The 20,013-nt window shown below is 35.9% G+C and overlaps 1 protein-coding gene across 5 annotated transcripts in view; it reads left to right on the forward strand.

Moving 5' to 3' along the window:
• Positions 1–19,679, forward strand: part of LOC106883369 (regulator of microtubule dynamics protein 1) — a 78,654-nt gene extending 58,975 nt beyond the window's left edge. For 4 of the 5 annotated variants that reach the window (XM_089350582.1, XM_052966987.2, XM_052966989.2 and 1 more), the window contains exons 2-9: positions 4,250–4,358; positions 4,678–4,943; positions 6,574–6,663; positions 8,245–8,300; positions 9,092–9,179; positions 10,303–10,333; positions 14,421–14,554; positions 16,705–19,679. In XM_089350582.1, the coding sequence (XP_089206708.1) occupies positions 4,325–4,358; positions 4,678–4,943; positions 6,574–6,663; positions 8,245–8,300; positions 9,092–9,179; positions 10,303–10,333; positions 14,421–14,554; positions 16,705–16,749 (744 nt within the window). In that variant the 5' untranslated portion in view covers positions 4,250–4,324 and the 3' untranslated portion in view covers positions 16,750–19,679. Of the gene's footprint in view, positions 1–4,249; positions 4,359–4,677; positions 4,944–6,573; positions 6,664–8,244; positions 8,301–9,091; positions 9,180–10,302; positions 10,334–13,712; positions 13,919–14,420; positions 14,555–16,704 lie in introns of all 5 variants that reach the window. The other variant, XR_016241440.1, reaches the window with a different exon arrangement.
• The last annotated feature ends 334 nt before the right edge of the window (positions 19,680–20,013 follow it).

A 20,013-nucleotide genomic window follows, 5' to 3' on the forward strand; every position in this document is an offset into this window, starting at 1 on the left:
GAGCCTGGTGCAGCCTCTGGCTCACCAGTCCTCAGTCAAACTGTCCAAGCCATGCCAGCATGGAAAGCAGACGTTAAACGATTATGATGATGAGGATTCAATCACTAAAGATATCTAGGATACAACTAAAGACTCAGATAAAACCCTCAAACTTGCTACAACTGTTAAGCCTACCTTACAGGTTGATGTTTATAGTGGTTACATATAAGACTGATAAAACTGCATTCACAAAGTCAAAGCTTTTTTTCTTGAGAGCAAAAAGTATTTTACTTTTGAGCAGTTGCTGACCCTCAGTGATATACAAGCATCTTTAAGCAGTTGTTAGGTATATGTTATGCACAGGTGTAACCTTCTGTTAGAGTATGGTTGTATACTTTGGACTTCGCCTTTTACTTGTTTCAGTCATTGGACTGCAGCTAGGCTGCGGCACTTCCTTGAAGAATTTTAGTTGAATGAATCAACCCCAGTAATTACTTTCTAAGTGTTTATTCTATTAGTCATTTTTGTCGAACTGCTAAGTTACAGGGATGTAAACACACCAACATTGGTTGTCAAGTGGTAGTGAGGATACACACACACAACATTTGTTTCGGTTTCTATCTACGAAATCCATTCACAAGGCTTTGGTCAACCTGAAGCTATAATGGAAGACACTTACTTGTCTACGGTGCCACACAGTGAGACTGAACCTGGAACCATGTGGTTGGGAAGCAAATTTCTTTGTGTGAAAAAATTCCTATGTGTAAAAAAAACAACATAAATTACCATATTTAATGGCATAAAAGACATATGGGCATGTTTAGTGCAACCCTATTTCAACAGCATATATTCAGGAAGAAGTTTTCAGTGCATTAAAGCATGTAATATAAGGCCCAGCATTGAATATAGGACCTAGCATTGAATATAGGACCCAAGGGGATATTTTTTCTGGAAAGAAAGTGTGTTTTATATGTCACCAAGTAAGGTAAATAGATATATATAAAAAAGACCACTCAGTTAATTGACAAACATTTACCGACCTTTTTGTCTCTTTTATCACCACTTAAACCTTTAGTATTTAAACTAACCACATTTGGTCCAAATATTTTATCTGTTTTATATTTATACCAACCAGATCTGATCTCTCAAGCCTACCCAACAATGTCATTCTAAAAATGCAACAGTCACAATATTGAACTCTTAAAGCTATGAGATAATGTGTAATTAATTCAAAACAACTTGAAGAAATCAGCATTATATTTAACAGGAAAATTTAAATGCTAAAAAGTTAAACTATCATACTGTGTACAACACTTTATTTCTGTTCTTATGAATTTCACTCGTCAAGCACTACTTGAAACACTTCACATAGTTGTTTCTATCTCAGACTAATACTCTCTGCAACTCACTCATTTTCTGTGTTCCCCAACAAACGGAGGGTCAGTTTATCCTTCAACTATGTCATCTTTATCAGAGAGAGCTTGCAAGCTCTTGGGACATCCTTGAGAACCATCCATGAGAACCATCCATTTCTCTCTGTTTAAATACTGAAAAAAAAAGAAAAACCAGTTTTGTTCTGTTTTGAGTTCAAATCATGTCAAAGCCACCTTTCCCTTTTGTTCTTTTGGGATTATTCTTTTACTTTTACTTGTTTTAGTTATTAGACTGTGCCTATGCTGGGGCACTGCCTCAATGGGTTCAGTCAAACTGGTACTTATTCTATCAGTCTCTTTTTGCTGAACAATCAAGTAATGGGGATGTAAACAAAACAACACTGTCAAGCAGTGGTGACACACACACAAATACATGATGAGGTTCTTTCAGTTTCTGTCTACCAGGTCCACTCACTGGCTTTCATTGGCCCAGGGCTATGGTAGAAGACACTTGCCCAAGGTACCATGCAGTGGGACTGAACCCGGAACCATGTGGTTGGGAAGCAGGCTTCTTTTACCATGCAGCCATGCCTAAATAATTATTGGACATATCAAGGAGTTGATTCTATCGATTATACCTTACCCTACATATTTGCGGCCTTGTGTCAATATGAGAAATCAATGTTTGTAAATTATAAAGATTGTAGTTCATGGCAGAGCTTAATGATTTTTTCCAATTGTCAAATTTTACTTCTTTTTGTAATAATTTTCTTAGTGGAAATGGAGGAAGAAAAAGAACAATATAATTATTATTTAAAAATATAAATATGCATTTAAAAGAAAATGTAAATTTATTTATCATTTTTAATGTGTTGTTTTGAAATCGAGTTCCATTGGTGCACATTAAAACATAATATAAAAGATGGCTGACTTATTATTGATTAACAAATTAAGAGAAAACAAACTCGTGAGTCATTGCAATTATCAGTCTAACTGATGTGTCATAAAAATATTTCTTTCATCTTCCATAATGATTGAATAAATCTCCTGTGTAGTATTTTAATATGCATGCAATTCTTTTTTGTTGTATGCGACATCTCCAACTTTTTAATATTATTTGATATATTTGATAAAGTAACTGAAACACATTCTATTAATAAATTTACTATTTATATAACCTATCCTGTTTTTTGTAAATAGATATATCACATAAAATAAAAGAAATGAAATAAGAATGCATGCAAATATTTTATGAAGGGCCACTTGGCTAAGAAGCCTGCTTTGCAACCATGCAGTTTTGGGTTCAGTCTCACTGTGCATCACTGTGGACATCTTCTACTATAGCCCTGGCCCAATCAATGCTTGTGTGTGTGTGTGACTTTGTGTTTATCCCCCTACCACTGCCTGTTATTTTTTTTAGGTCCCTGTTACTTAGCAGTTTAGCAAAAGATACTGGTACAGTAAATACCAGACTTTAAGATAGATACTGGGGTTAATTTGTTCAACTAAACTTTTCAAGGTGGTGCCCCAGCATGGCTGTAGTGCAATGACTAAAACAAGTCAAAGATATATAAATCATTAATTAAAAAAATAATCAAAGCCACAGTGTAATAAGTAAAATAAACTCGCTCACATTCACTTGGATTTTCTGTAATTAAACTAGCTTGTCAAATGTCTTTTGTTCATTGTCAAATTGAATTATCATGGCTATATTGTTAAGAAGTTTGCTGTGGCTGTGTGGTTAGTAGCTTGCTTACCAATCACATGGTTCTGGGTTCAGTCCCACTGCGTGGCACCTTGGGCAAGTGTCTTCTACTATAGCCTCGGGCCGACCAAAGCCTTGTGAGTGGATTTGGTAGACGGAAACTGAAAGAAGCCCGTCGTATATATATATATATATATATATATATATGGGAGAATATACGAAAAAACAACAACAGACGAGGACAGGTGGTGTAAATAACAAAAGGATGTATTAGTATGACGCTCGGGAATACGGAAAGTCTTTGACGTTTCGAGCTACGCTCTTCAACAGAAAGAATACGGAGACAAGGAGAAAAACACGGAGAAAAAAAATTGAATAGTGTCCAGTCAATGGATATATATATATATATATATATATATATATATATATATATATATATATATATATATATATATATATATATATATATGTATGTGTGTTTGTGTGTCTGTGTTTGTCCCCCCACCATCGCTTGACAACCGATGCTGGTGTGTTTATGTCCTCGTAACTTAGCGGTTCGGCAGAAAGAGACCGATAGAATAAGTACTAGGCTTACAAAAAATAAGTCCTGGGGTCGATTTGCCCGACTAAAGGCAGTGCTCCAGCATGGCCGCAGTCAAATGACTGAAACAAGTAAAAGAGTATTCAGCCATGCAGTTTTGGGTTCAGTCTTACTGCAATGTACCTGGGGCAAGTGTCTTCTACTATATCCCTTAAGTTTAGTTTGGATAATTCTCCTTTGGGGTTTAAATTGGTTATAAAAATTGTAACAACTTCATCCTCTTGGATACATGATAAAGTTTTGAGACTTATTTTAGGAAAAACAACAGCAAAAATAAAAATAGCATCCTTGATGTTGGGAAATATGGTACCTTGAATTCATGTAAAACTTTGTAACGTTAATTTTTATCAATGTATCATGTCTTATTTGTGAGTTAACAACTCTTAAAGAATCGTTGACTCACAATTTACATTTTTTCCCTTTCTTCCATTTATATTTTAGTTTTAAAAATTTCCTTACATGTCTCCTTTTTTTTCATTTTCTTTTCCCCATTTTCTAACATTTTCCCTTCATTTTCTAACATTTTCCCTTCATTTTCTAAGCTGTCACAAAATCATCATTTATTTATTTTTGTATTTCCTGTACTTTTAGGTTTCTCTAGCAGCAAAGAAACAGTTACACATCCAGGTAGGCCTTTTCACACCAGTGACATTGCTTGCTGTCAGCATGGCTTCAGAAACTCAAGAAACTACACCAGCAGGTTAGATATACTTCTCTCATTTATCAAAAAGGAAATTTTATTGTTAATACATTATTTCATAGCTTGTCAGTATTATTCTTTCATCAACACTATCAGTAATATTAAGACATGAGCTGACAAGAGAGCCCCCACACGTTCACTCAACATGTTAGAAATAGCAACCAAATTCCTCTCAAACCACACTCTAGCTTCTTAAAAAATGGTGTATCTAGGACTACACTGGGTAGTGTAGTCCCAGATACTGTTGTCATTTTTGAGTGCAAGAAAAATATGACTTTTGTACCACTGACAATTAGGCATTTCTGTTTTGTATTTTCAGCCAGCAGTGAAATTTTAAACTTCAAAGAAATTTTTGAAAAAGCTGACCAACTTCACACAGCTTATGAAACTTGTAAATTATATGATCTTTTGAAACCATATCAGAATTGCGAAGATGATCAGTTGCTGTGGCGTCTATCTCGGGCGGCATATGACAAAGCAAAGAGAGAACACAACAAAGATGCACGGAAAACATTCATGTATGAGTCTTTTGGTTATGCTAAAAGAGCTCTTGCTCTAAATGACAAGAACTATGCATGTCACAAGGTAAATAAATATCATTTATTTGGAGATAGATTTAAGGGGCAGAAACAGTAGAATGCTAGACTGAATGTTTAACAGTATTCAGTTTTACAATTCTATATTTATAAAATCATCATCATCATCATCATCATCATCATTTAACGTCCGTTTTCCATGCTAGCATGGGTTGGACGATTTGACTGAGGACTGGTGAAACCGGATGGCAACACCAGGCTCCAATCTGATTTGGCAGAGTTTCTACAGCTGGATGCCCTTCCTAACGCCAACCACTCAGAGAGTGTAGTGGGTGCTTTTACGTGTCACCCGCACGAAGGCCAGTCAGGCGGTACTGGCAATGGCCACGCTCAAAATGGTGTATTTTATGTGCCACCCGCACAAGAGCCAGTCCAGGGGCACTGGCAACGATCTCGCTCGAAAATCCTACGAAGGCCAGTCAGGCGGTACTGGCAATGGCCACGCTCAAAATGGTGTATTTTATGTGCCACCCGCACAAGAGCCAGTCCAGGGGCACTGGCAATGATCTCGCTCGAAAATCCTACGAAGGCCAGTCAGGCGGTACTGGCAACGGCCACGCTCAAAATGGTGTATTTTATGTGCCACCCGCACAAGAGCCAGTCCAGAGGCACTGGCAACGATCTTGCTCGAAAATCCTACGAAGGCCAGTCAGGCGGTACTGGCAAGAGGAATTTATATTATGTATACTGTTTATATTAGTCAAACTGGTGTCCTCATCTTGATTATTACTTTCACTACATTTTGGTTGTTGTATGCTCAGATGTCTTGTGTTGAACTTGGTTGTTGTATTGGAATTTTGAATCTAACATTTTATTTGATCCACAGGGGTGCACTGTTCTCATCATTCTGCTCACTGAATTTCGTGACATTTTTTTTGCTTCAGTTGATTTTTTTTTTGTGAATTACCTTAGTGCTTTGTTTGAGATTGAACTCATAACCTCTAGGTGATTGCACTGCATTAGCCAATGCCTTTATCTGCTATGCTATACCTATAGGCATAGTATAGTAGATAAAGCATTAAGGTAATTCATGAAAAATCAACTGATGCAAAAAACGTCATGAAACACAGTGTGGAATGGGTACAGTGTACCCCTGTGGATCAAATAAAGGATTAGGTCTAAAATTCTGATACAACAATTAAGTTTAACACAAGACACTTGAAGAAGGCTGGAGCATACAACAGCCAAAACGTAGTGCAAACAACAATCAAGATGAGGACACCAGCCTGACAAATATAAACAATACACATAGTGTTCAATTTTGTCTGTCTATGTTTTGAGTTCAAATTCTTTTGTTGTTGATTTCCCCTTTCATTCTTTCAGGGTCATTAATATAAAAAGCAGTAGTATTTAGTTAACTATACTCACTTTCACAAATTTCTGGCCTTTTGTCATTGTAAGAAATCCTTATTTGGTGTTAAAATAAAAGTCTTGTCTTATATTAATTGTTGAATGTTAACTTATCGTATTGTTACATAAGGCTGTTTATGAAGCAACCTTATGTAACAATATGATAGGCTGATATAGACTTGTTAAAGTAGATGGTTTCACAAATATATACAAATATATTTCTTTGGTCTGTGCCTCCTTTCAAGAATACTTTGTAATTTTACTTTCAGTGGTATGCGATTCTTCTCGATGAAATTGGTCAATATGAAGGTTTGAAAATTCGAATTTCAAATGCTTATTTAATAAAAGAACATCTATTGGTGAGTTTATTTTTTTAATCTATTATAATCTGATGACATCTTTTTGTTTTGTTTCAAATTGAGAAAAATTGAGTTAACTAACATTGCTTTAGTTATTAATGCTGAAGATTAGTTAGTTGATTGTTATTATTGCTTGATTGCTTATAATCAATATTGCTCTCCATAGGGTTATAGAAGCCAAAATATTAAGAGTATTTGACAAGTTAAAATAGTTTTTAGACTCTGTGTCATTGAATTATAATGAAATTTTTGTATACGGTGCTCAGATGCACTACAACTCATCGGAAAAAAGTAGCTAAAAGTGCATGAACAGTACATAGAAAAATGCACAGAAAAGGAACAGGGAATGAGTGGTTAAAAAAGTGTGTTTGTGTGTGGGAGTGGGCATCAGATTTACTGTTGGCAAATTTCAAGAAGCAAGGAAGTCTGGAAGGATGCAGTGTTGTGACAGCGTGGTTGAGATATTTTTTCTTCCTTAGATGTGGCTGTCATTGTATTACAGTTTTAGTCTTGTGAGAAAAAATAACATTGTCAACTAACAAGACATTTTTTAATTATATATTGCATTTGTTGAGTACAGCATTGTAATATCTGTTCTCCATTGTACATATTTACAGCAGGATTGGATTAGGTTATTTGAAATTATGTCATTGCGAGATAGCATAAGATATAAAGTTAAGATGTTAAAATATTAACAACATGGTCATGGATTCAGATTTTAATATTGCAACTATTTTCTTGTGCTTCTGAGTATAGCATGTAACTTTACTTGCTTCAGTTTAGTTGGCTGACAAAAAACTAGCTCCTATGTTGCAGTTGAGTGGTTAGCAGTTAGAAAGGCATTCAGCTGTGGTAACCCTTGTCTAATGGGAATATGGATGTACAAAAACACAACAAAACAAATACAAACAAGCAACACAAACAATTTTACTGAGGTATATGAAAAATAAACTGATAAGCTGATATGGTAACAGACTTAGCTGACTGTGATTTTTGTCAAAGTAGATTATTTCACAGATTAATTCTAAAAAAATGTCATTGTTATTCATGAGATGAATTTTCAATAAATCTTCATCATCACATCAACTTTTCCATGCTTGTATGGATAAGATGGAATTCATTGAGCCAGGTTTTCTACTACTGGGTAACCTTTCTGTCACCAACCCTCACTTGTTTCCAAGCAAGGTAATATTTCCTTATGACCAGACATGTTTTCATTGGAGACTGGAAATGAAAGACACCACTTGTGTGACAGTGATGCTCATTTACTGTTATTACAAGATGTCCAGACAAGACGAATCAATCACACATATACATATATGTATGCATACATATGTATATACAAACACACAACAAACTTCTTCCAGTTTCCAGCCTGGGGCTGTAGTTGAAAACATTTGCCCAAAATTTGACCATGTGGTTGGGAAGCAAATTTCTAAGCCACATAGGCATGCCTGCACCTATATGAAATCAATTTTGAGTTGATGCGATAAATTTCTCTTGGTATAAAAATGGTATAAAAATTGAGAGACGAATCTTTAAAATTTGAAAATAACAATCTTTTTCAATATTTATTTCCAGAAAGCTGTTGAATTTAATCCAAATGATGCAACTTGTTGGCATTCGTTAGGTTACTGGTTAGTAGTAATTTCTTATATTGCTATTATTTTCCTCATAACAATTAAAAAATTATGTTTAATCATCATATTTATAATGGAAAAATACTGTTTATAGCCTGTGGTGGTTGTTGTTTGGTCCCAGTTCAGTCGTAACCAAGCACCTTTGATCAAAGGCTCTTCATCCTTATAAATATAGTCAAAGCCTTATTTTTTCTAGTTTCTTTTCATCATCATCATCGTTTAACGTCCGCTTTCCATGCTAGCATGGGTTGGATGATTTGACTGAGGACTGGTGAACCAGATGGCTACACCAGGCTCCAATCTGATCTGGCAGAGTTTCTACAGCTGGACACCCTTCCTAACGCCAACCACTCCGAGAGTGTAGTGGGTGTTTTTACGTGCCACCAGCACGAAGGCCAGTCATGCGGTACTGGCAATGGCCACGCTCAAAATGGTGTATTTTACGTGCCACATGCACAGGAGCCAGTCCAGCGGCACTAGCAACGATCTCGCTTGAATGTCTTTACATGTGCCACCGTGGAAAACAGTTTTATTTACCAATCTATCTTTTGGTGAAGAATGTCATGTTTGACACTATATTTTGTTAAGAGACATCAAGTTTATTGAGGCATCATCAAGACTTGCAGAAAACTATTCTATGTTTTGGTTGACATTTAACATCATTACTGGAATATCTATGAAATGTAATTTCCCAATCAAAGGGTTAATAATATATACTCATATTCTTTAATTAATTAATCAAGTGATTATTTTATTTTTAATTTCTGTTGATTTTTTTGATTTCCCAGGTGTTTCATGTTTGCTGATATGCCATGGTATCAACAAAAGGTTGCTAGTGCACTGTTTGCTACTCCACCTACATCAACCTATGAAGAGGTAAGTTGTTGGCTATTTACGCTTTTCATTTGTAATTTATAAATACTTTACAAAATCAGTTTACCATATACATATTTGAGTCAGACTGTTTAAATATAGAGAAAAGAAGTTCTAGATATATTATTACTATAAAGAATTTTATTCTATCAAGACATGAAGGAAGAAATGGATTTACCATTGTTTTAAAGTCCACTTTTTTTTCTATGCTTGCATGAGTCAAATGGGAGTTTATTGAGGCAGATTTTGTCAACTGTTGTTTCCAAGCAATATACTATTTCCCTATAGTTAGGCATGTTGTCACAGAATATTGTAAATGAATGACATTCATCTACAATAATCATATGATGTCAAGATAAGGTCTCTCTCTCTCTCTCTCAAACACACACACACACACACACACACACACACACACACACACACACACACACACACATACATATATGATGGACTTCTTTCAGTTTCCATCTTCTAAGCCCACTCACATGGTTCTGGTTGGTCTGGGACTATAGTAGGAGATTCTCGCCTCAGGTGCCGAACAATGGGACTGGACCTGAAACCATGTGGTTGGGAAGTAAACTGTTAAACCACACAACCACTCCCGAGCTTACCTGTTCAGTGGGGACTAAACAATAAGAACAAGAACAACTCTCCTATTAAGCCTGGTTTTAACTTCTGTAAAATAAAATATGGAGAGGAAAAAATTAAATATTCATCTTTATATATCCCAATTTTAAGAATAGATACTTTGTATTCTTGACAAAAATGGTTGTCATCAGGAAAAGTATCCAATAGTAAGAAAAAATACCCGAGAAAGTCCTGTCTAATCCACACCAGCTTAGAGAAGCAGACAAAACGATAATAATGATGATGGTGGTGATGGGGATATTAGCATAGTAGTGGTGGTGGTGGTGGTGTGATATTTTAGTCAGTTTACTGAGGAAACATGAACCTTGTATGAATTCTGTGCAAGACATCGTTGATGAAAAGTGGGAAAAAAAGTTCCCAGATCTTGTTTATCCTGTTATATTTTATTGCTTCTGTTATTGTTTTTAAATCAGGTTTTCTTTTCTTCTAACTATATTTTTGTAATTTTCTATTTTAAACCATTTTCTTTTGTTTCAAGGCCAAGAAGTATTTTCTAAAAGCAGAAGAAAGTAAGTATAATGAATTTTAAAGATTTAATATAAGACACTAGAGTTGTATAAAGTGGTAGTAAAACGGTTATTTTAATTGTATCAAACATCCTGCTATAAATAAATAATATTTACAATTTTTACTTTACAGTTATGTAGATTACATCAAGAAGGGTGTCTGTCTAAATTACTAAGAATTCCACAGAAGTTTGTCATACATATGTTGTTGTTGGCACTCTGTCGCTTACGACGTCGAGGGTTCCAGTTGATCCGATCAATGGAACAGCCTGCTCGTGAAATTAACGTGGCTGAGCACTCCACAGACACGTGTACCCTTAACGTAATTCTTGGGGATATTCAGCGTGACACAGTGTGACAAGGCTGACCCTTTGAATTACAGGCACAACAGAAACAGGAAGTAAGAGTGAGAGAAAGTTGTGGTGAAAGAGTACAGCAGAGTTCGCCACCATCCCCTGCCGGAGCCTCGTGGAGCTTTAGGTTCTTTTTGCTCAATAAACACTCACAACACCTGATCTAGGAATCGAAACTGCAATCCTATGACCATGAGTCTGCTGCCCTAACCACTGGGCCATTGCGCCTCCACTGTCATACATATATATATATATATATATATATATATATATTTAAAAGGATTTATTCAAATAACCATTGCACACATGTTTCAATAATAGACTTATTATATGTTTATATAATATATATCCATCATTTCTTCAGCAACTGAAGTTTAAATAGGAAAGTGAAGAAGAGTAAAGCATTTGATATTAAACATTGAAGAATATATAAGGAGATGCTGAGAAGTTCCTAGCTTTAAGGGTATCTGAGTTCTTTTACAGGGCTTAGCAAAACTGAAGGACTGCTGCAATAAGTGTGTGAATCTGGGAGGGGAATATGTTGACTAAAATCATAATTAACTGATCCTCCTGTATTTCCTTTTACCCAAAGCCACGAACTTTTCAGCACCTGCTTGTATATACCAAACTGTTGATGCAACCCCCCCCCCCCCCCCCAATAAGCAAACTATAGCCATAGTCGTCACTCACAAGCAAGTCTGACTGGGTAGCTTGTACTATGCTTTTGCTAATTGTATGCGTATAGACATCCTTGCAGCTCTCTCACCCATGACCCAGTGGAACATCCAGGATGTGATAGCTGGTAGGAGAGAGGATTGCACTAGCACTCAGCCAATATTTATTTCTGCTTGTTTGAACTTGTATGTGTCGAAGGGATCTTTCAGCTTCTGTACTTTCCTTCTCCAGTTTGTCCTATGACCCTAGGCCCATCAAGCTCTTTCTCTGTTGTTACTAATTACTAGCTTTGTGTGTTTGTGTTCCTGTTTAGTGTTGACTGTTGGAAGAAAGAGTACTTGATACCATAGTAACAGCAGAGATGGGGTAGCTGTGTGGTAAGAGGTTTGCTTCCCAACCACATGGTTCTGGGTTCAGTCCCACTGTGTGACAACTTGGATAAGTGTCTTCTACAATAGCCACAGGCTGACAGCCTTATGGATGGATTTGGTAGACAGAAACTGAAAGAGACCTGTTGTGTGTGTGTGTATGTATATATATATATGTGTGTGTGTGTGTGTGTATGTATGTGTGTTTGTCCCCCCAACATAGCTTGTCAACTGAAGTGTGTCAATAGATTTTACAAAAAAATTGTGTTGAATCACAATGCCTACCTGTCACTACTTCAATAAATGTAACATGATAAAAGAAATCACCTTATATATTGTCACCATGGACTGATGCTTCATATCACCTGATATATGACATGACAATTAAATGTATTTCTTTTACTGTATTGATTCAATTTCATTTGTAGTTGTTTTATTGGTACAGTAGTATGTTGACTGCCATTCGTAACTGTTTAAGTTGTAATGCTAGTGACACTTAAGACATGCATGAGCTTTGACATTTAAGAGGTTAAGGGCTGCATATGAATATTCCAAGGGTTTCATGAGCAAAAATGAATAGTACCTGTATTTCAAAGAGCCAGCCTTGTCACATTCTGTGTCATGTTGAATTTCCCTGAGAACTACATTAAGGGTACGTGTGTCTGTGGAGTGCTCAGCCACTTGCACATTAATTTCATAAGTAGGCTCTCCATTGATTGTATCAACTGGAACTGTCGTTGTCATAACCATCGGAGTGTCAGTTATTTCATTCTTTGCGATAGCAGATAGGAATAATCATTAGCATGTCAGGCAAAATGTCTTGTAATATCTGGTTATGATCCTTTATGCTCTGAGTTCAAATCCTGTCAAGGTTAATTTTGTATTTTATTCCTCCAAGGTTGATAAAATAAAATACTGGCCCATTACTGGGGCCAATAGTATCAACTAACTCCCTCTCCTTAAATTTGCTGGACCTGTGCCTAAACAATTGTTATTATTATTTTTATAAGGTGTTGAGCTGGCAGAATCATTAACATACCAGATGAAATGCTTAGCAGCATCCTGAGTTCAAATTCTGCTGAGGTTGATTTTTGTCTTTCATTTTTTTGGGGGTTGATAAAATAAGTACCAGTTGTGCACTAGGGTTGATGTAATCAACTATTCCCCTCCCAGTAAAATTTCAGATTTTGTGTCTATAGTAGAAAGGATTATATTATTATTTAGGACAGTGGAAGGCAGTAAGCTGGCAGAATCATTAGCATGCTGGGCAAAATGCTTAGTAGCATTTCAAGTGTATGTTCTGAGTTCAATTTTGCTTTTCATCCTTTTGGGGTCAATAAAACTTGGGATGATGTAATTGATTAGTCCCCTCCCAGTAAAATTTCAGATCTTGTGTCTATAGTAGGAAGGATTGATGTTTGTTCCTTTTCGAGCCATGCCTGGCCCATAAAGGCTGGTTTCCTGGTTTCATTGACATATAGGTTCCCCACCAGGATGGGATGCCAGTCCGTCTCCTGCTAGATGCAGGAGGAAAGAGTGAGAGGAAGTTGTGACGATAGAGTCAGCAGAAGTTCGCCATTACCTTCTGATGGAGCTGTATGGAACTTAGGTGTTTTGCTCATAAACACACACATTGCCCTGTCTGAGATTCGAACCCACAATCCCTCGACCATGAGTCTGCTGTTCTAACTACTAGGCCATGTACCTCCACATTTAGAACAGTGGTTTGGCAGAATTGTTACGATGCCCCCCCCCCCCCAATGTATTAATTTTTTTTTTGTTAAAAAGCAATTGATTTGACACTTTAACTAACTACTCTGCCGTGAATTAAAAGTGAAACCTGTTTTCTGCCAGGAAAAGTGGGACAATTATGATCACATTAGCTTTAATTCAGTGATTTAACATCAGACATTGTGCCTCATCAGACATTGTACCTCATAGTACTTGTCATAATTTCACAATTTTCTATTGTTATTTCTGGTATAGGTACAAGGTCAGCAATCTTTGAAGGGAGACGGTTAAACAAGGTCATTGACCTCAGCATTTGACTGGCGTTTTGTTTTACTTACCCTGGAAAGATGAAAGGTGATACTGACCTCGGCAAGGTTTGAGCTCAGAACATGGAGAGTTGCGACACTGACCACAGCAGGGTTTGAGCTCAGAGTGTGAACAGCTGTTACAAATACCACAAGGTATTTTGTTTGATGCTCTCATGATTCTGTTGGTTCCCCACTTCACAGTTCTATTTAATGATAGCTTAACCCTTTAGCATTCAGATAACTTTGTCTAATGTAATATTTATTTATTCTCTCTCTCTCTCTCTACACACACGTACATGACCACATGCAGATATACCCCATACTAAGTGATCTGTTGCTCCCTAATCCAAGCGACATAACTTCAATGACAAAATTTCCATTTCTGGGTTCTGACCTGGATGCTTTCATTCCGTTTTTGTTTTACATCTGCAAGACCCACAGACCAGATATCACATTTTCAGACCTCCAGCGGAAAAGACCTATGCCAAATTATTCCTTTCGGCCTTTTCTGATGGTTGCCAGGATTATCTCAACTCCTGGTGTGAAACCAATTGGTAGAGTGGTTAATTTGAAAAGATAATATTGTATTGTTTGTTTTTCTGACTCATGGATTTTTAGACTACTATACATTTTCTCTTTTTTTTTTTTTTTGCAGTTGATCCTAATTTTTACAGTATGAATTTAGCTATGCTTGGCAAAACACTGGTGCGCCTAAATGAAAATGATGACGCTCGTAAATATCTTAATAAAGTTTCAAGCTATGCAATACGAACTGTTGATGACAAAAAGGTGACGACTCTGCATTTTTCATTTGTTTATTTGATACCATGATTGTTTATTTGCAAATTATAAGTTGTTGTTCATGTTTAGTCCCAGCTCAGCACTGATCAAGCTGGTCTCTAATCAAAGGCTCTCCATCTATGACTATCCCATCTTTTTGTACATATAGGACTACATTTCCAATCTGTCCCTTTTTTCAAGACAGTAGTGTGTAATTTGAGCCAAAAACTGCATTTGAAAGGAGAGGTTTCCCTTTCAGACCCTATGATTAGCTGTTGATGCTTTGCAAAACTCATGCAAAACCCACACTGGAGTTGTTTCTGCTTCAACCTCCTGAGATCAGTTTTCACTAAGTACATCTACACCCATAAATGTATAAGTGCCTCTCTCAAAAGTACAACTTAGCACATTATTTACTTGACTGGTTGCAACTGATTTAGTTCTTATATTCACATTTATAAATAATCCTTGTAATTATTTTCACATTTCCATTATTCTTAAATTCATAAAGCTGTCTTATGACTTGCATTTTATTGTTTAGTCATAGGAGAAGCAGTGCCTGTGATCTTTGCAAGCTTTCCAAGGCTGATGAGAGAATGGAGTTGTATGTCTAGTTTGAAAATCTGTCAGTTGATGTCTGTTAGAACATGAATGAGGAGGGAATTTCAGTTGACAGCAGCTCTGGAAGAGACAGAATGGGCAAAATGTTCAATAGAGGATTTTGTAAGGGTGAGATATAGTAGAGAAGATAAGAGGCAGTTGTGTCCAGTTAATCTTGATAGAGTGATAGACAGCTAGTTAAGAGATGTGGAGGTCCTATGACTGAGACAAGTAAACAATAAAAGATAAATATGTCATAATAAATCTCTGAGCGAGGTATAAACAGTAGCTGCATGACATCATAAAGTATATCTGCCACTTACATGTGGCTAACCCTTAAGGGTGGATGCTACTGTTTGTAGCCCCAGGAGGATACCTCGTCCAGCTGGTTATTGGCACACTTTCTGTGCCCTATCAGTATTCGAGATCAGTGACTTTTCGTCACTGGAAAAAGGATATATATATTTGCATTGGGAACCACTTCACACCGACAACCAGTGATTGTCACACGCTGATGACGGGTCAATCCCCAGAAACTCGGATCCGTGTGTATCATGTCAGGTTGGAGATGGGAGATGCACACAAACATCCAAATATACACACAATACATACATAGACTCCAGAATCTACATCTAATAGAAGCTAATTCAGTTGATTGACAAAGACCCACTGTAACTACTGATTCACAGACATGATGTTTCTTCTTTGTCTTTTCTATTACAACTGTACTAGCCTTTGTTTCTCTGATCTGGCTTGCTGCCTATCCGTCTATCAGTGGCTCGCTGGATATGCTCGCTTCTTTTTATTCCCACTGAATCTCCCCTTGCAAAATTCTCTCTCTCTCTCTCTCTCTCTCTTAGAGATGCTGTTAGTTTAGAATTTCCTCTGTGTTTGTTTTACCAACAGACATCGACTTACAGATGTTAAAACTAAGTATCAGCCTCATTCTCTCATCAGCGTCAGAGCGTTTAAAAAGGTCATTGCCTCTTCTATGACATTACAAAAGTAATGGAAAGCTTTGTCAATATAGGAACAATGAATATATTCAAATAATTACAGGGATAAATTACAAATATGTGACTAATAACAATAACGGCCTTATTTCCTGTAGTGCTCAAGTTCACTAAAATAAGAGTTAGTACTAGGTTAGAACATTTGCAGCTTGTCAAGTAGACAAAGGGCAATGTTATACGTTGAGAAGCCCTCTAACTTGAACAATCTAGATTTGTTAGCTTGCAATATCGAAAACCTAAGGGAAACAACTCTAAGTGGATCCTTTGAATGATACTCGAGTCTGGTCCCAACAAATTATGGATATATTTTACGAAGTAAGAGATATATAAGTTAAATGGAACTATAATGACAGAAAGCTTGGTACAGACATGGATGCAGCAATTTAGAGCTCAGCTATAGAGATTGACCGAAATATAAAGAGCTCACCTCTAATTATGAAATAAATAAGAGATACCTACATAAATAACTTTGGTGAAACAGATAAATCTTTCTGTCAATTATAATTGAAATATGAGAATAAAAGATATATTTCTTCTTTGTTTCAGGCTCATGAGGAGGCTGCGTCGTTATTAAAGAAAATCGGAAAATAATTAGACACATTTGTTTTTGACATAAAATCATCACATCAAATTTGAACAAAAGACTATTGAAGTTTTTTTTTTTTCCTTCATTCATTATCATACAAAATTCGATACACTAGACTTCTAATTTCTTAATATTATTGATTATTTTCGCCAACTTAATGTCAATTGAATAGTTAAATTTACATATATTTTACATACATATCGATGCCAAATTGATACTGAGGAAACAATAAAGTTTTTTGGGATTTTATTAATATTTTGATGCCAACCTGGTGTTGAGCAGACTACGTTTTTGCCCACGAAAATTTGTTCCTACATTAAACCGAAATAAAATAAAACTGTTTATTGGTTTTAATATTGTCAATATTAAAAAAAAAAAAAAAAAAAGACAAAACAAAAACGATTAAAGTATTGCTGAGTTAGCAACTACTGATAATTTTCATATATTACTGAAATTTGAATTTCATAATTTATATGAATAAATTATTTACTCAACAATGTAGTTTAACTGCTGAGTATTTCAGGTTACACTGATTTATTTTTGTGGGTGTCTTTTTTAATTAAATATGGAAATATATCTGGTAGAATCATCTATAAGATAGGTCCAAGTGTGGCTATGTGGTTAAGAAGCCGGCTTTGCGACCACCTGGCTTTGGATACAATCCCATTGCGTGGCACCTTGGAAAAATGTCTTCTACTATAGCCCTGGGCTGACTAATGCTTGGTGAGTGAATTTGGATGTTTGAAACTGTGTGAAAGCCTGTCATATTTATGAGTGTGTGTCTTTGTTTGTTCCCCAACACTACTTAATAAAGTGTTGGTTTGTTTATGTCCCTGTAACTTAGCAGTTTGGCAAAAGAGACAGAATATGTACTGCAATTGATTTCATCGATTAAAACCTTCAAGAAGCGTCCATGCAGTCCAATGACTAAAACAAAAGATACAAGAAAGATCAGTTATATTAAGTGCACTTCTATATATATCCTGATACAGACAATACTGAAATAAGTAGAGGCATGGTGGTATGCCTAAGGAATTCATTTTGTTAAAATGGTTCTAGGTGTAACTATTCAACATTCAGATTACTCTGTCAAATGTTATGCTTATTCATTCACATTGTTTTGAATTAATCATGCATTATCTTGTAGCTTTGAGATTTCTGTGTGATAGTTTTACTTTTAGAGTGACATTGTAGGGTGGGTATGAGAGGCTGGATCTGGTCTGTTTCAACATAAAACAAGTAGAATATTTCTGCTGGATATGACTAGTTTAAATGCTAAAGCAGTGGTTCCCAAGGTGGGCAGTGGAAAGATCCAGGAGGGCATTGAAAAAAATGGGGTGATAATGAGGTAGCCAAAAGGGGTCAATGGATGTAAAAAAAACCCCACCAAAATAATGGGTTGATTTGGCTAAACTTTATTTGCGAAATAGTTATTTTGAATTTGCTGCAGAAAGTGGTCTATGTCTGTGGTGGTGAGTGGGGGAGAGGGGTGCTAGGAATGTAGCCTGGGTGCCAAGTGGGTGACAGCTTGGAGTCAATATTAAATTGACCTCAGTATTTAACTGGTATTTTATTGACTCCAGAAGGATAATCCTAGTAATGAGCTTGTAGTATACAGCGCTCAGGTGCACTACAACTTGCCACAAAAGGTTAAGATAGGAGAGAGAAAGCATACAGTCAAGTAAAGAAAGACAACAATGCATAGTACACAGAATAAAACATGAAAAGAGAGAAAAGTGAACATTAAAAGAGTCATAAAGAGGAAAGTGTGTATAGGCACATCAAGAGGGATGTTGGTGAATTTTGAGAAACTTGGAATTTTTTGAAGGATACAGTGCTTTGACAGGTGATAACTGATGTGAGTGGTTTATTCTATACTTCAACAATTTTGAGCATGAAAAAAGCATTCCCAAATGTCATTGACACTGTGCGTGTTTTTGATTTTTATAAGTATGTTTATTAGTGGTAGAGATATTGAATTCAAAGAGTGGCAAAAGTTGTAAAGGTGGTGAATGAAGGGCCAAGCTAAATTTTTCGTGGAATTTGAACTCAGAATGTAAATACAGTAAAATATTTGGTATGATGCTCTATCAGCTCTGCCAATCCACCATCTACATTATAAAATATTGAAAGCAGATGCTGTTTTACTTTTTAAATTATTATTTCACTAATTTTGTTAGATTTTCAAAAGTATTTCAGTTGTGGAGGTAACATGCTGCACGTCTGCTTTACTGATTAGTAAAGCAGGAGTTCAAATTCAGCTCCTTCTTTTGAGTACAGCTATTACAATGAAAATATGACACATAATCTGTTTGTTTTCAAAACGGTTACAGATTTTTATTGGTGCACTGCATTTATGAAGGCAGGTGAGACAAGAGAGTATCTATGCATTTTTTCCTGAACGGATACCAACATGGATTTCAGTTCATAAGCTTATTAATTTATATGATGCTGTTTATATCTTTTGCTGATGAAAGCTCTATATATATATATATATATATATATATACACACACACACACATACAAATTAGTGTCTTTTACTGTAGCCTCGGTTGATCAGTAGCTTGTGATTAGATGTTTGCACAGATGTATGGAACAGATATATGCACACACATGCACATTTCATTATCAAATTCCCCTCATAAAATATTTTTTGCACAAGGCTATGGGTGGAAAACATTTGCCCAAGGTGCTATGCAAGAGTATCAAATCTGTAATCAAGTGATTATGTAACAAATTTCTTAAGTGCACAACCATACCTGATATTTAGACTTTGATTCGATAATAATGTATTAACTCATTATAATAGAACTGACATTTATGAATGACTTTGCTGTTGATGTCTGTATACCAAATACTTGAAAATAATTGGTGATGAGAATCTGTTACTATTTTACTATTGTTGATTTGAATTCATAAATGTATCATTGCTTTTGTCAGCTTTTGTTATTCTTTCATAAACTGTATTTTCTCCTAGTTGTATTCACATACATTGCTTGTGCCCTTGGGCAGGACATGAATATCATGCAGTCTTATTTATTATCTTGTATAATTATGAAATTGATTAGTACTCTCTAAAAGAAATCATTTTGTTATATCTTTTCCCCTTCAGTTTGCACTTTGGGTTTTGTTTTTGATACCTGGGAAGGCAAGTTCACTTTATTTATGCGATACACAAATTTTTAAAGCAGTCTTGGGTAGCCTGAAACTGTGAAACTTACTGAATGGCACACCAATGAAAAATTCCCTTAAATCTTTTAGCAATGTT

This window comes from Octopus bimaculoides, chromosome 4 (assembly GCF_046866305.1).
Source record: "Octopus bimaculoides isolate indiv1 chromosome 4, ASM4686630v1, whole genome shotgun sequence".
NCBI classification, from domain to species: domain Eukaryota; kingdom Metazoa; phylum Mollusca; class Cephalopoda; order Octopoda; family Octopodidae; genus Octopus; species Octopus bimaculoides.